The 14,545-nt window shown below is 36.3% G+C and overlaps 2 protein-coding genes across 7 annotated transcripts in view; both read left to right on the top strand.

Annotated features, from left to right (window-relative positions):
• The window catches only part of LOC117416899 (putative tyrosine-protein phosphatase auxilin), a 28,224-nt gene extending 24,012 nt beyond the window's left edge, over positions 1 to 4,212 (top strand). For 3 of the 6 annotated variants that reach the window (XM_034924839.2, XM_034924836.2, XM_034924835.2), the window contains one exon: positions 44 to 4,212. In XM_034924839.2, the coding sequence (XP_034780730.2) occupies positions 44 to 145 (102 nt within the window). In that variant the 3' untranslated portion in view covers positions 146 to 4,212. The remainder of the gene's footprint in view (positions 1 to 43) is intronic. The other 3 variants (XM_059035097.1, XM_059035096.1, XM_059035095.1) reach the window with 1 other exon arrangement.
• Positions 4,213 to 5,087: 875 nt separating this feature from the next.
• Positions 5,088 to 13,853, top strand: LOC117416701 (leptin receptor gene-related protein). Its single transcript, XM_034028062.3, has 4 exons — positions 5,088 to 5,220; positions 9,940 to 10,015; positions 10,303 to 10,489; positions 11,966 to 13,853. Exons 1-4 carry the CDS (start codon positions 5,205 to 5,207, stop codon positions 12,080 to 12,082), a joined length of 396 nt encoding a protein of 131 aa, XP_033883953.1. The 5' UTR covers positions 5,088 to 5,204; the 3' UTR covers positions 12,083 to 13,853.
• The last annotated feature ends 692 nt before the right edge of the window (positions 13,854 to 14,545 follow it).

Below are 14,545 nucleotides of genomic sequence, written 5' to 3'. Positions count from 1 at the left end.
AAAATGTTTTTTTCTTTCTATTAATATTATTGTCCTCTTGCAGGCTACTGGGCAGCCGTATGAACAATATGCCAAGATGATTTTTATTGAATTAAATGACGCTTGGTCAGAATTTGAAAGCCAAGGACTGAAACCACTGTATTAAAATGCTAGGAAGTACAAGCCCCAGTCAATATTTTATCCTTCAGATTTGTGCTGTGGATTTTTGTTTTGTGTCACTGTCATGTGTTTTTTCCATAGAGAGTTTAATATACCAGGTTAGTTGTTTAGATGTGAACATCAGACTCGCCCATTTAAATGGTGCATTCTGTCAAATGGGGGAAGATAAAGTTGTCTTGTACAGAACTTTCTTGACTGGAACTTAAATCAATACTTTGTTAAAACAAGGTTATCCTTTACAGATGAGACAACAACAACAACAATAATAATAATAATAATAATAATAATAATAATAATAATAATAATAATAATAATAATAGTTTCTTAGTTTATCAGACACAAAACTTGCATTTTACAAACTATTCAGACCGGTTTGATCATGGTCTGCTGAAAAGTAATTTCAGACCGCTTTCAACTCAGTCCCAGTGGCTAATGGAAACAAGGCATCAAATCACCCTGAGTGTTCGGGATTTGTCTTTGCTTAGGCAGGACTGATTTGGATCATAGTAAATCCTGGAACAGCTTATCCCATTAATTACTAAAATATTATTTCTTTGAAAAAAATCAGAACACAAGCTGTATTTATGTAATTTGACACATTCTAAATCAATATGCTACCATTCCATTCCATTTCATTTGGACATGACTTTTGCGGTTAACAAAATGAGAGTAAATTATCATAACAATATAATTAAAGAGAAAGTTAAAACAATAGGTAGATGCCAGTTTAAAATGTTAAAAAAATTACAAAGTAGCCTGTCCTCAAATGAGGGCAATGGCACTTAATGGGTTGAATCGCTCACTAGGAAACTGGAATGTTGTCTTTTTATAGTTCCTGTCCTCAGAACTCCAGGGTACATTTTGAAATCTGAATTTGGCAGAAGTGTTTTGGCAGCCTTTTTCCATTCCGTGAACTGCACAACAGACTTTTCCTAGTTTCCGTACACTTTTCAGATACATAGATTGAACCAACTGAACTGGGTTGTGCCATGCATTTTAAAAAAATCTGTTTGTCTCATCCATAGAGGACCACTCTTTGTGTGTGTGATTTTTTGTTTTGTTTTACCAGAAACGCAGCTAGCTTGTTTTAATAAAACCAGTATGTACCTTTTAAATAACTCAGATTGAGATGTACTGTATTTATGAGAAGCTGTTTACAGAAGTTTTTTTTTTTTTTTTAATCGCATTCAGAATAACTTGCAATACAAACCCTGCAATTAAAAATAACATACAACAAAAATGAAAGAAAACTAGTAGAAATGTTTTTAAAGAGAATGGTTTCTATTAATACTATTGATAGAGCAAAGCTAACAGTAAGGAAAGTGAACATTAGAAGGGGATGTTTTTCAATTAAATATATGTAATACGCAATGCAGTCCACCTTTTCATTGATCTAATTTGCGGGAGAGTACAGGAAATGATTGAACAGCAGGGAACAACAGTTAAGCTTAGCACATGCTTTACACCAATACTCTCCTCGTTTTACAGTGAAACAGACCTTCTGAAATTAAAGCAAAACTCTTAATACAGCATTATTTCTTGTTTCAAAGATCACTGATCTACGTGTTCACAATCAGCACATGGTTTCCACAACCTGACCAGTTTAAATGGATTTTATCTGGAAGATCGTATTGGCACAATCTGATGTGCTTGGAATATATATTGAATCTCACCGCATTATTGTAACAGTGAAAATAATCATTTAAAACAGTAGTTACGTGCATGCACTGTTCAGTCCAGGAGTATAATATTGTTAAAGCATTTCAGCAAAAGGGTGTAGTGTGAGTTGTGTCATTGCATTTAACCCAAAGCAGTTCTGATCCACAGCACTAGAGAATGCTACTGTTTGCACTTGCACTGTAACTTCATTTGCATGAATTTGACATGCACTACTACCTTCCAAAATGGTCCCAATACAGTCCTAATATGTGTTGGGAGTACTAAGGTATTTAGAATGGGACACAGAGTTTTTGTGGGTGTAGATCATCTTTTGCAAGATTTCCTACCGTAAAGTTTTTGTATCTGTTCTGTAACCCTTACTGCTTGTCTATCAATACCTGTATGAAGATCTCAAGATGGGAAAGGGATCATATGTGTTATATTATGTTCGTTCTTTTGGTGTTCTCTCAGCAAATAAGAAGTTTCACAGTTTTTGTAATATATTTTATAAAACAATGTACTCTTTGTTCACAAAATAAGTTATAATTTATTGTAAACAAATATAATTATTTAACAAATATAATTAGTAATTTCTTTTTTTTTTTTTAAATAGAAGACTTTATAGTATTTATGAAAATATTTTAGCTTATGGTTGGGATTTTAAGTCAAATAAAACAGAGTATTCAGCTAACTGATACTTGTTGGATATAGCTGATAGTTATAGTTGGGTGCAAAATGAGGTTTCCTTAATGGCTGTGAGAAGAAGTCACGCGTGAAGCCAACTCCGTTTTGCATATACCAATAGAAAAGTATTCTAGAATGTTGAATTGAAGACTCTGACCTGTTTGTCCTATTATGGCACTAAATCCTGTGAAGTGTCTTCTTCTTCCATGGAGTCTATTTTAATGATCTAAACAGCGGGGGATCTGAATAGCACCACTCTTATATTAATCCAGCTGGGGTTGTGTAACGGGCAGTGCTGTGTGACGCAGTGCTGCGTGACGCAGTGCTGTTACGGATCGTGTCCCCGGCCGGTGAGATGACAGGAGGTTAAAAGCTCTAAAGCTTCCAATGCAGAAGAGCACTTTAATGATATTTTAATGATATTACTACATACCATAAAAATACTGTGAAAGGAGGTTGAAAAGCCAGGTTTATAAATGTTCCCTTTGCAATAAAAGTTTACCACAGTATCTACTGTGCATTTAATATCGCTAACCCTGGTTTTCCATGTTTATTAATATGCTTTACCATACCTCACTAGTCTTTACAGTGCTTACCAACACTTTATTACACTTTGCTATGCTTTTATTATGGTAAATGTGTATAGGGTTTAGGGTGGTGGTATTAAGATCTGCCACTGTTTAGATTAATAAAATAACCCCCCTTAACATATGACCTATGGAAATATCATGTTATATTTTATAAATGAAACGCTTATTTTGTTTGTTCATTTGCACCATTGTGAAAACCCCTAATTAGTAACAATAACATTTCTGGGTTTGGCAAGACCTACCATGGCCTGAATTCAATGCAAAATGAGTAATGGCTGTTTTAAATATAGCAGTGCTGCTGCACCATTCAATAACATGTCTCTCCAGTGACAATATATCAGTGTGCTGCACCATTCAATAACGTGTCTCTCCAGTGAAAATATAGCAGTGTTCTGGACCATTCAATAATGTGTCTGTCCAGTGAAAATATAGCAGTGTGCTGGACCATTCAAAAACGTGTCTCTCCAGTGAAAATAACATAGCTTTGGTGGTGCTGTAATTCAGATGTAATCTAAGCCCTGGCTTCACTTTTTATTTCATACAGGGCTGTTTTCACAGAAATAAATGAATACAAATCTTGGACTACTTTACCTAAATTAACATTAGGTAGTCCAAGATTAGAGCTAACGGGGGTCTGTGAAACCAGGCGATCTGGGTTCAACTCAGACATTAAACACTGATTACAAATTATATTTAGACCTATCTTTTAACATAATATATAAATGGCACAGAATATCTCAGTGACCAGTGGTCTAGTGGTAGCAAGCATCTGCACGGTTAAAACAACACCTGTAAGATCTTATCTTCCTGCCCCTCTTTAAGACTGGTCTATTTTCAAATGCCCAGGGGTACCCAAGCTAACCTTGACAACATGGATATGTGTGCGGTTATTAAAACTGTGTGAGAAGGTGGTGAGTTTTTGATACAATATGTTTTTGTTCATCTGCTGTAAAAGTATTACTGAATTGTGAATTATGTTTTTGTGATTTGTTGGCTATGTTACTGCCCATTCCAACCTGTACATACTATTGTGTGCAGTGCACAGACACAAAATAAAAATAATACAGAAAACAAAGTAGTGGTTTATTTGTTGTCAAGGTTTATGTACATAGAATATATTAGTCACACTTTATTTAATGCATCAGTTGTTAACTACTTGTGAACAAATGTCCATTGTTTTGATAGTGGTTAGTTAACTTTTTTTTGTGAACTGTTAAAAGGTACTGATTTCATTAAAAAAAAGCCTTTAAACTATGGTTGAAACCACTGGTGTAGTATGTGGGACACTTGCACATCTGACATTTTAATAAGATAGTACAGTATTCATGGAGAGTCGAATGTGCTGTGCAGAACCTCTGTGGTTTTCTACACTTTCCAAGGCTTTATTTAGTCGTGGTAGACCAGACCTGTCACCATAGTGATACACACAGCAAATACTGTGCACTGTCCTGCCAGGAGCATTTTTGATACTACAAATTTGCTGAACTGCCCTAACTAACTTATCGGTCACACTCAAATCAACCTGTGCCAGTGGGAGCAATTATCTGTTTGTGAATTTGATTTATTTATCACTGACTACACTGAATCCTTACAGGGAGTGAAAATGCACGTCCATTTAACTTTAAAAAATGCAACTTCATTGACTGTACATCGACACATCTAAAACAACTTGTGACAAATATAATACATATTTGTATACATACAACGGTGTCCAAACAATCTGTTGTGAATGAAGCTCCGAGCATTCAAGTACTGCGAGTCCCTCTGCTGGCCACACGTCATATCGTTATTTTAATGTAACTGGTGCAAGTTGTAACTACTGTTACATTTACCTGTGGCGTGTTTAATTCTGTATGGAAGGCCACCCGGGTCAAAAACGCGTTATTTAGTACACGTTATCATTATAATTATAATTATAAATAAAACAAAAACAAAAACGATTGTGCACATCGTTTTGACCCAGATGGCCTTCCATAGAAATGCCACGTACTGTCGTTTTAAGAAAGTCAGCTGGTTAAGTGAGGCAACTGATGCTGTACAATAACGTAACAGGAAACAGGAAGCGACTGCAACCACTCAACAACAACAAAGAAAAACAAACCCTTTAACAACATGGCCGGGATTAAAGGTACGGGCAATGTTTGTTTATGTTCCTCATTTAACCCTTATTGAGCGCTGCTTCGGGCACTTATATGCTCGCTTAGTTTTGATTTTAGCAATTGGCAGGATCATTTATTCGTAGTTCAGTTTTGATTTGAGGTATGGCTGTGCTAAGATTGAACTGCCTGGGAATCACTCAGTGGTGGAATATGCAAATGACAAGGTCAGATTAGTTTTGTACACCCAAAGTGAAGTTTTCAAACCTTAGTAACACAGTAAACGAGCTTCATTCTTAATAATTTGTTTACATACATTAATTATGGATTTAAGTCTGGGGGGATTGGATAACTGTTGCCATGGTTGGTATAAAGTGAAACTTGATCAAAGCCAGCAAATTTTAAGGCAACTGACTTTTTTTTTTTTTTTTTTTTAAATCTGAATGTTTCTAACATCAACACGCTCAATCAGATTTCCGTTCAGTACATTTTTCCGATACTGCCTTCTTTGTATTGCTGATTAATGACATTAATGAAGGCTGATAAACAGCAGGTAGCCTATATTTTCTGATTGTTTATTTGAGTTTTTATATAAAGTCTGCTTGTATAAGGAGATTGTATTTGAATTGGTGTCATCCGTGAAGAAAACAGCATGCAGCATGTTTATAGAATGTCTCATCAAAATTGGATGATATATATATATATATATATATATATATATATATATATATATATATATATATATATATATATATGTGTGTGTGTGTGTGTGTGTGTGTGTGTGTGTGTATGGAAATATCATATGAATTCCAAGTGAGGACAAAGAGTAGAGTGAGTAATTTCAGTGTGATGTGATACATCGCGAGTTTCACAGCACGCCTTCCAATCGATTCCACTGCCGGGGGTGTTTCTGTATGGAAACATTTTCATAAGAAGACAACAAATAAAACACAGTAAACCTGCTTTCCTAGTTTAAGGAAATTGAGATCGAATAACAAACCAAGTCACCTGGCTCTCCACTTTGGTTATATAAATACTGTTTTAAAAAGAGTTTTCTATAATAATAATAATAATAATAAATGTTTTACATTTTCTATTTGACTCATATGCTTGAATATAGATACAGTACTTGCAAAGCACGTCACATTCAAAATAAAATATATATATCTCTCCGACCACTCAGTTTAAGCTCACACCTGTTTAAGAAGCCATTAAAACGAAGAGAGAGTGTATGTGCGAGAGAGAGGGAAGTACTGTAGACAGTTAAGAAAAGTTAACGGAGAGATTATAAAAAGGTTAGTAAATTTAGGTTAGTGATTTTAGTTTAAAGTATCACAGTTTGACTGCCAAGGAAATATATAGATATATAGATATATATATATAGATATATATAATATATATATATATATATATATATATATTTGCCATCCATTCATTTTATTTAGTTATATTTGCGTACATTAAGTTAGTTTTTTTTTTACTTTTGGATCTCCTTACCGTTGCTCTGCTGCATCACAATGGATCGGTTTCTTATTTGACAAAATAAAGAAGAGCCTGTGCCTCACACTACTACTAGCAGCACTGATAATAAAAGTCCAACGGAGGAAAGTAACATAAAGTCTGCCATTGCTTCTTGTTCATCTAGTGCAGCAGCTGATGATCTTAATAGAGATAGTCCTAGCCAGCCTGTTTTAAAATCCTTCAACACCTCTGTGAAGTAGGTTGTAATGCTGACAACATTATCAGGCGGTGCGTCAGTGATGAGTGGGGTTAATGAAAGTGTGCAGGCTTTGCTGCAAAGAAAACCAGGAAGGCACACACCGTACATACATTGTTACACCCATCAGCTGCACTTAGTAGTAGTGCATGCAATTCAAAGTGAACCATGTGCAAAGAGATTTTTTTTATCTTTGTAGTTCTCTGTATGTATTATTTCTTCACTACATTACTCAAAAGTACAATGGCTCTTCACCAAAGAGATTGCTAGAAATTCGCTGGACAAGCCATTTTGATGTCTGACAGGATGATATTGCTTCCATAGACGTATGTACAGAAGTATCCAGACTTTTTTCTTAGCTGAAGAGACAGAGCTTCTTTGTTCTTGGTATTTTTCAAGGTCCATATTCTTGGTATTTTAAAGCCAGCCAGTGCTGTTCTTCATTCACAATCTGTTGATCTGTGCTGGTGAGGTGATACATGCATCAGTAGAGGCATTAAAAAATCATCAAGATGAAGATTTCTGGAATGAGCACTGTAGTGTAGGACACTGTAGGACTTTCAGACTCTGCAAGTACTGCTAAATCTGACTGCAGTCTGACATTAAAGAGACCTATGTTAAACATTCTAGATAGAGCAGTGTCCGAGATGGAACACAGATTTTCTCTGAAGAATCTGAATTTAATGAAGTCTTGCCTTGTACCCCAATCTAGTACATTTCTTGATGCTGCCATGCTAGAGCCTCTGCAGATGGTAGCTGTTGTTGACAAAAAATGACACGGCCAGTGAAATAGTTGTAGCTAAACTTATGTTGCTTAAAAAACTCAACAAAGATGCAGACTGTGCTGCCGTCTGTAAACCTCTGCATGAATATGCAGATGCATTTCCTTTGCTGCATAAGATGTATGTGTCAGCTTTAATAATTGGTGTATCTACAGCTTCATGTGGAAATTCCTTCTCCACTCTGTCACGGGTACTTACTCCTTTTCGTCGGTCCATGCTTCAACAGAAAGAGAAACTTAGTTATTTTGGCACTATGAGTATGAACATGGAGGACCTTATAAAGGAGTTCTCCAAGTCAAAAAATAGAAAACGTATGCTTGAATTATATTGCTTTAATTTTTGTTTCATTACTTTTGGAAAGTGGAAAGGAAGATTGTGTGTGTGTAATGTGTGTGTGTGTGTGTGTGTGTGTGTGTGTGTATATATATATATATGTGTATATATATATATAAAGAGGTCTACTGGCCCCCCCATCCTAAAGGAGCTGGAGCCGGGCCTGCATGTGTTTACAGTTCTAAACCATGTCCTCTTAATGAGCGATCATCCATTCCTACTGTATGTATAAAAAAACAAAGCAGATCTTAGTGTTACCCACAAAACTACTCCTCTGCAATAATCTGGAATGTATGGTGTGTAGTAACCCAATTAAAACGTGTTAACTTGCGCCGCTGAGCATACACTTCCATCCCACCATAGGTATTGAGTTTATTATAAATCTGTGTATCCAGAAACATACACACAGATAAATACATTTCTGCAGTGACCTACTATTTCCACAAGATGGCAGCCTTGTACATGTTCAGTGTAGGACTGTATGTGAACCTTCTTGAACCTTATTTGAGCTTTGTATTAACTTCAGTTCAGCAGTGCGTAACTCCTGATCAATGTAACTCCTAGGAATAGTTGATAAAAAACAAGCTGATTCACTCTGTCCATGTAGCTGCCTTTGGTAGAAATGAGAATAATAGCATGTGCCATGATGTGACATTTTCTTAGCAGTTAAAACTTATCCGCTTATCAATCAGAAATGTAACCATCGCCATTCTGGTGGTTTCGAGTATAATAAAGGCTGTACTGTACAGCATTAAGTATTAGTGTTACAATTCCTTGCATAATTTATCTCTAGGAGGCAGGAGTGGATATAAAAATAGTACCTTATTTCAGTCATTGAAAGTTGTTGAGGAGTATTGTGTCATGCGAGTAGCCTGTCAGATTTGCACGTACTCTTTTTTATATATATATATATATATATATATATATATATACACACACAATCTAAGCACACTCTTAAACTCAGGGTACAGTAATACTTGTCACTGTTATAACAGAATAAACAATATAGAATGCTCTAACATAACTATAGGCTAATACAGAGCATATTATAACTTCTTGTATAAAGTGTGTTTTAACAATTCGTTTAGTATTTCTGCTGGCTTTTTATTCTTTAAAACACAGTACAGTTATTACAACATTTTAACACACATGCAGTTTCACTAATTCAATTTGCATTCCAAAGATCAGCCTGCTTCCAGTAGCTGTCACAGTCTTGGGTCAGTTTCTGCTCTCAGTGAGTTTGTCAAAGCCACCACAGGTGTGTCTTTAAAAGCCTGATACCTGCAAAAACTTAAATCTTGTTAGCAGAACTTCCATCTCTACATTCTCATTCCAATCATCAGTGGGAAGACTTCAAATAAATTAAACTGTTTCTATCAAAGAGACATCTATCTCTGCCGCATACACCTTTCACTCAAAAAAGGTGATCGCACCTTGTACAAGGGAAGACGGGTTTTAGATTTATTCGTGACAAGCCATTAAGTGTTTTATTAATCTAGTTTTATTGGCATAAGGTTTTAGCAACACTCTCTGACTACCTTACCTAAAGTAAAATTGGGTAATTCAAGATTAGTGCTAATTGTCGTCTGTGAAACCAGCTGATATTTATTTTATTTTTTTGTACAAATGTGGGATCCATTTTACTCAGACCTTGCAGATGTGTCTATATTTCTAATAATTTGAATTAATAAAATGAGTACTGGAAATGTTTTAACTGTTATTTCTGTCTTGGCTAAAATCTTGTTATCCTGGTTAATTTAATTTAAGCAAGGTCTTCAGTGGCTGCAAGACTTTAATTCATGTATTTGTTTTGCCCCTGAGACATCATTAACCTATTGGATGTGCCCTGAATTTGAGTTGATGCAATTGAAATATCGCTGCTAGTCACTTTAAACTCGTTTGCATGTCTTCTTTTTCAGCTTTAGTTGGGTTGTCGTTCAGCGGCGCTATTGGCCTCACATTCCTGATGCTGGCATGTGGATTGGAACAGTTTGGGTATGTATTGTGTTTTTACTGGGCATACACTTCCATACCACTGTAGGTATTGGCAAAAGGTGATATTTCATTTTATTGCATGTGACAATACATTTCTATACCTCCTGAACTTGCTGTTCCCCAAAATATCTCCTTGTTCACAGGTATGCTTGTGGAGAAATTGAGGAACAGTACACAGTGCTAACAACACTTGTAACAAGCTCTGAATAGATTGTGATTATTTTCATCACTAAATGCATGCAACACATTTCAAAGGTTGTTTTTTCCCTGGAATTCTCCCCTCACAGTGTGTACTGGCCTCTGTTTGTCTTGGTGTTTTACGTGGTATCGCCCATTCCTCACTTCATTGCGAAGAGGATCGGAGATGACTCGGACGCTGCCAGCAGTGCCTGCCGGGAGCTGGCGTATTTCTTCACAACCGGAATTGTGGTCTCCGCCTTCGGGATGCCAATCATTCTCGCTCGGGTCAATGTGGTGAGTAGCTTTATAAATAGCCCATTATTTCTTTAGAAAAATGGTGATGATGAAACAGTGGGAGAGAACTCGACTAACCCTTTTGGCAGTTAAAATAGAGTGCAGACTCGGTGAGGTTTTTTTTTGTTTTTCCCCCAAAGGGCACTTATCATCCACTTTGGTATTAACCAAACACATATTAGTCTGCACATATTAGTCTAAATAAAAAAATAGGACTTGTACAACCTTTCTAGTTACCAACACTGGGAAACATGAGCACTTTTTATGAACTGTAGGCATAAGAGCATTATGCAAAATCCTGATTGGAATGAGTAGGTATGCAGTTGCTTGTCTTTTGCCTGTTTATTGCCTATAAAGAAGTACTGTCGTTGATATCTGAACTGTAACCCATTTCATTTGCACAAGAACATTATTACTACAAATAAAATTAACAAACGTATAAAGAAAGAATGTATTAGGAAAGTGAGATGTCACTGACAGATACGACAATACTGACCCCCTCAAACAATAAACTGAAACAATTAAAACCTGTTTAAAGACCTTATCAAGACTTATAAGGTCAAATCTACAGTTTGCCCACACTGCTGTGCTGACTTTTGTCTTTTATCAAATAACTCCCATGTTCTTAAAGATCAGGCTATGTAAAGTACAGGTAGTGGACAAAAAAATGGAAACACCAATGTAAAGTCACTTAATAGGGCGTTGGGCCACTATGGTATCCCGCTCTGTGGAGTTCTCGGCGGACCTTTTTGATGAAACTGGCTGCTCGCACCCCAAGTTGAAATTTGCAGTCAATTGATCTGCAGTTGCTCGCCTGTTTTGCCTTGGACTTCGAATTAATGCACGGATATCACAATCCTGGAATATGCGCTTCCGCCCACTGTTGCCCTTTGCTGATGATGTCTTTCCCTTGGAGTTCCATGCCGACATCACCTTAGACACCATTGCTTGTGAAACATCAGCAGGTTGAGCTGTCTTGGTCACTGAAGCTCCTGCCAAGCGCGCCCCAACAATCACCCCTCTTTCAAAGTCACTGAGGTCTCCTCTTGCAGCCATGCTAGCCATAATTGTAGGCAACCAGGCCTGTCCAGCATTTTTATGCAATACCCTAAGCATGCTGGGATGTTATTTGCTTAATTAACGCATGAGCCACATCTGTGTGGAAGCCCTTGCTTTCAATATACTTGGTGTCCCTCATTTACCCAGGAGTTTCCAATTTTTTGTCCACTACCTGTACATTTCTTAGTCAACGCCAAAGTCGTTTGCTGTGTAACTTCCAAATTACAAGAACCCTGCTCTCCAACGGTATTTCAAGCAACCAATAACATGTCACTTATTTAAAATGTCAAGCATGTGAAAAGGTTACTGTGATTGTCTGTATGATTGTGAGTTGAATTGTGCATGTGGTTTTAAATGTCACAGAGCCCCATGTTATCTGCTAGGAGCTTTCTGAATGGATTTTGCTTTGCGTCTCAGATTGCGTGGGGAGCGTGTGGACTCGTGCTAGCTGGGAATGCTGTGATTTTCCTCACCATCCTTGGCTTCTTCTTGGTATTCGGCAGAAGCGATGACTTCAGCTGGGAACAATGGTAGCTCACCCCCAAGTTAACACATAGGCATCACAAATGAAGACCCATTGACTGCTGTTTTGGTTGGTTTTATTTTGTACAAGAAAATTATAATGAAACACTAAAGCCATTCTATGCATTTTTTTTTCACACTGACATAAAATAACAGTGGTTAAATGCTTGCTAGGTTTCAGAAGAAAAACAATTACAAAATTATTTTACAGTGGGTGCGGTTACGGTATGTCAACTTCTAATGCATTTCCCTTCTGTGAAATCTAGGAAATACAAACTAAAACCCTACCTTTTTGAAATACCAAAGATCCAAAAATGTTAAAATAGGTAGCAGCAGTTTCATGTTTTTGTAAATGGAAATCTGGAAATGCAGAATAACATTTCAATCTATTTTCAAATATTGGGATTCTTCCGGTATGTCCCAACCCTGCCCCATTGTATAGCTGTCCCTCCCGTCCAACACTGAAGGCAAGTATTCATCTTATTGGCAGCTTTGCCATAGAAGTTGACAAGTGTAGCGATTGAAGTACTCCCCTACCTGGGCTTTATTTGCTGTACAAACACTGACATGGTCTGATTTGAATGATCTGAGCCATGATAAATATGAATGCCTCTGCTCTTCAACACCATTATAATCCAGTTCACGGACTCCATCAAGTTTCTTTTAAATGAGGTCTTTGATGGGACAACTGGACAGATTATTAAGAACCCCCTCCGTATAGATCATTAAAAAAGGCTCCTAAAATGAGTGCTTCCTAATGCTTTAAAACCCTTTTCTTATAAGCTTTACTAACATTATTACTGGTCCCTCTTTTACTGTGTTCAGAATCTTCATTAGTTATTCGTGTTTTTCATGCCATGCATATAATCCAAAGCAACTCTATAGATAAACTGTTGTGTCCTGGTACCTTTGCTGTAGATCACATGGTCTGATTGCAGCTAGATCATTGGTGGGAATGTGTACTACATCTCATGAAGTGATTAATAACCAGGAAGTCGCGACAGCTTTTTTACATTTATCTATAGTGTTGTCTTTTAAATATTTGCATATTCCAAATTGAAGTATAAAATACAAGAAAATAAGTTATTCAACAGGGCAAGTGAGGTCATCCATAACTATGAAATACCGAGTAGAAACACTAACATTAGTGTTTGTGATTGATTGTGCTAATATGACCCTTTAATAAAAAAATAAAAAAACAACTAACTCCTGGCCCCTCACTAAAAATGTTTATGCTCAACTGACCCTTTTGCTAATCGACGTACAAAATGGGGTGTGGCTGTATTATGGGAATATATTGAATCTGTTTGGATTAGTTAGTTTTCTTCATTTCTTTTTTTAGTGTCTGTAGTTAGACACACATTATATACTGCATTTCTTATGTGATAACAACTTTGTGTTGGCTGGTTTGCAAAAACACAGCCAGTGTGATGAAGTTGCAATGAAGTGCTTTTTGTTAATCATCCAGATACAATTGCTCCTGTGAATTGTAAAAAAAAAATTAAAAAACGAACTAAAGCACTATTTGTTTAGTAATGTGTATTCAAAATTGTAACACACACTTGTTGTTTCATCAGTTTTCTATTGTAATGTAATATTAATAATAAAACCCTTTTGTAATGTTAACTGAACAGTGCCTATTACTAGATACAAATCTGTTTACATAAAAGTTATGTGTATAGTGCACTGGAGAAAAAAAAAAAAAAAAAAGCTTTGTCTTCATGTTTTTTTTTTCTTACCTTTTTTTTTAAACTTGACTATATTAAATGTTTACTTGTAAGTTCTTCTGTGGATTTATTTCATATTAAAGTGAAACTGAGCACAGGAAGTATTGCATATCACAAAACGAAGTATAAAACACAAGCAAGGAACCAAGTATTATTATTATTATTATTATTATTATTATTTATTTCTTAGCAGACGCCCTTATCCAGGGCGACTTACAATCGAAAGCAAATACATTTCAAGTATCACAGTACAAGTAATAATACAATTAAGAGCAAGATAAATACAATGACTTTGGTTCAAGCAAGTACAAGTGTGACAAAATACAATTCAATGATACAGCAGATAACAGTGTCAGTGATAGTTACATCAGGATATGATTAAATACAAAATACTACAGATTAAACACTTGCCAGGTTACAGTACTCTGACGTACAGGATTAAATGCAGTAAAATAGGGGGCAGATAAGAGCAAGTAAAGCGCATTTAAGGAAGGGTGATAAGTGTCCCAGGCGAAGAACAGAGGAGTTCTACAGGTGCTTTCTGAAGAGGTGAGTCTTGAGGAGGCGCCGGAATGTGGTCAATGTGGTCAGAGACTGTAAGTTCAATCATCAAGTACTATTCAACCCAGGATAATAATGGCTAGTGCTTGGTCAGCACTCCTTTTAAGACCCTAATAACATTACGACTATTGCTTCAGTAGTATTTTCTTTGTAAGGGGTCCTATCACTCCTTTGTTGACCCCCTTCC

This window comes from Acipenser ruthenus, chromosome 12, assembly GCF_902713425.1.
Source record: "Acipenser ruthenus chromosome 12, fAciRut3.2 maternal haplotype, whole genome shotgun sequence".
Taxonomy (NCBI): domain Eukaryota; kingdom Metazoa; phylum Chordata; class Actinopteri; order Acipenseriformes; family Acipenseridae; genus Acipenser; species Acipenser ruthenus.
Note: the sequence above shows the minus strand (reverse complement) of the source record. Positions and strands in the feature narration are given on the sequence as shown.

Coding starts and splice junctions, on each gene's coding strand:
- LOC117416701 (XM_034028062.3), top strand. Junction 10,016..10,302: donor TGTGGATTGGAACAGTTTGG/GTATGTATTGTG, acceptor CTCCCCTCACAG/TGTGTACTGGCCTCTGTTTG. Junction 10,490..11,965: donor TTCTCGCTCGGGTCAATGTG/GTGAGTAGCTTT, acceptor TTTGCGTCTCAG/ATTGCGTGGGGAGCGTGTGG.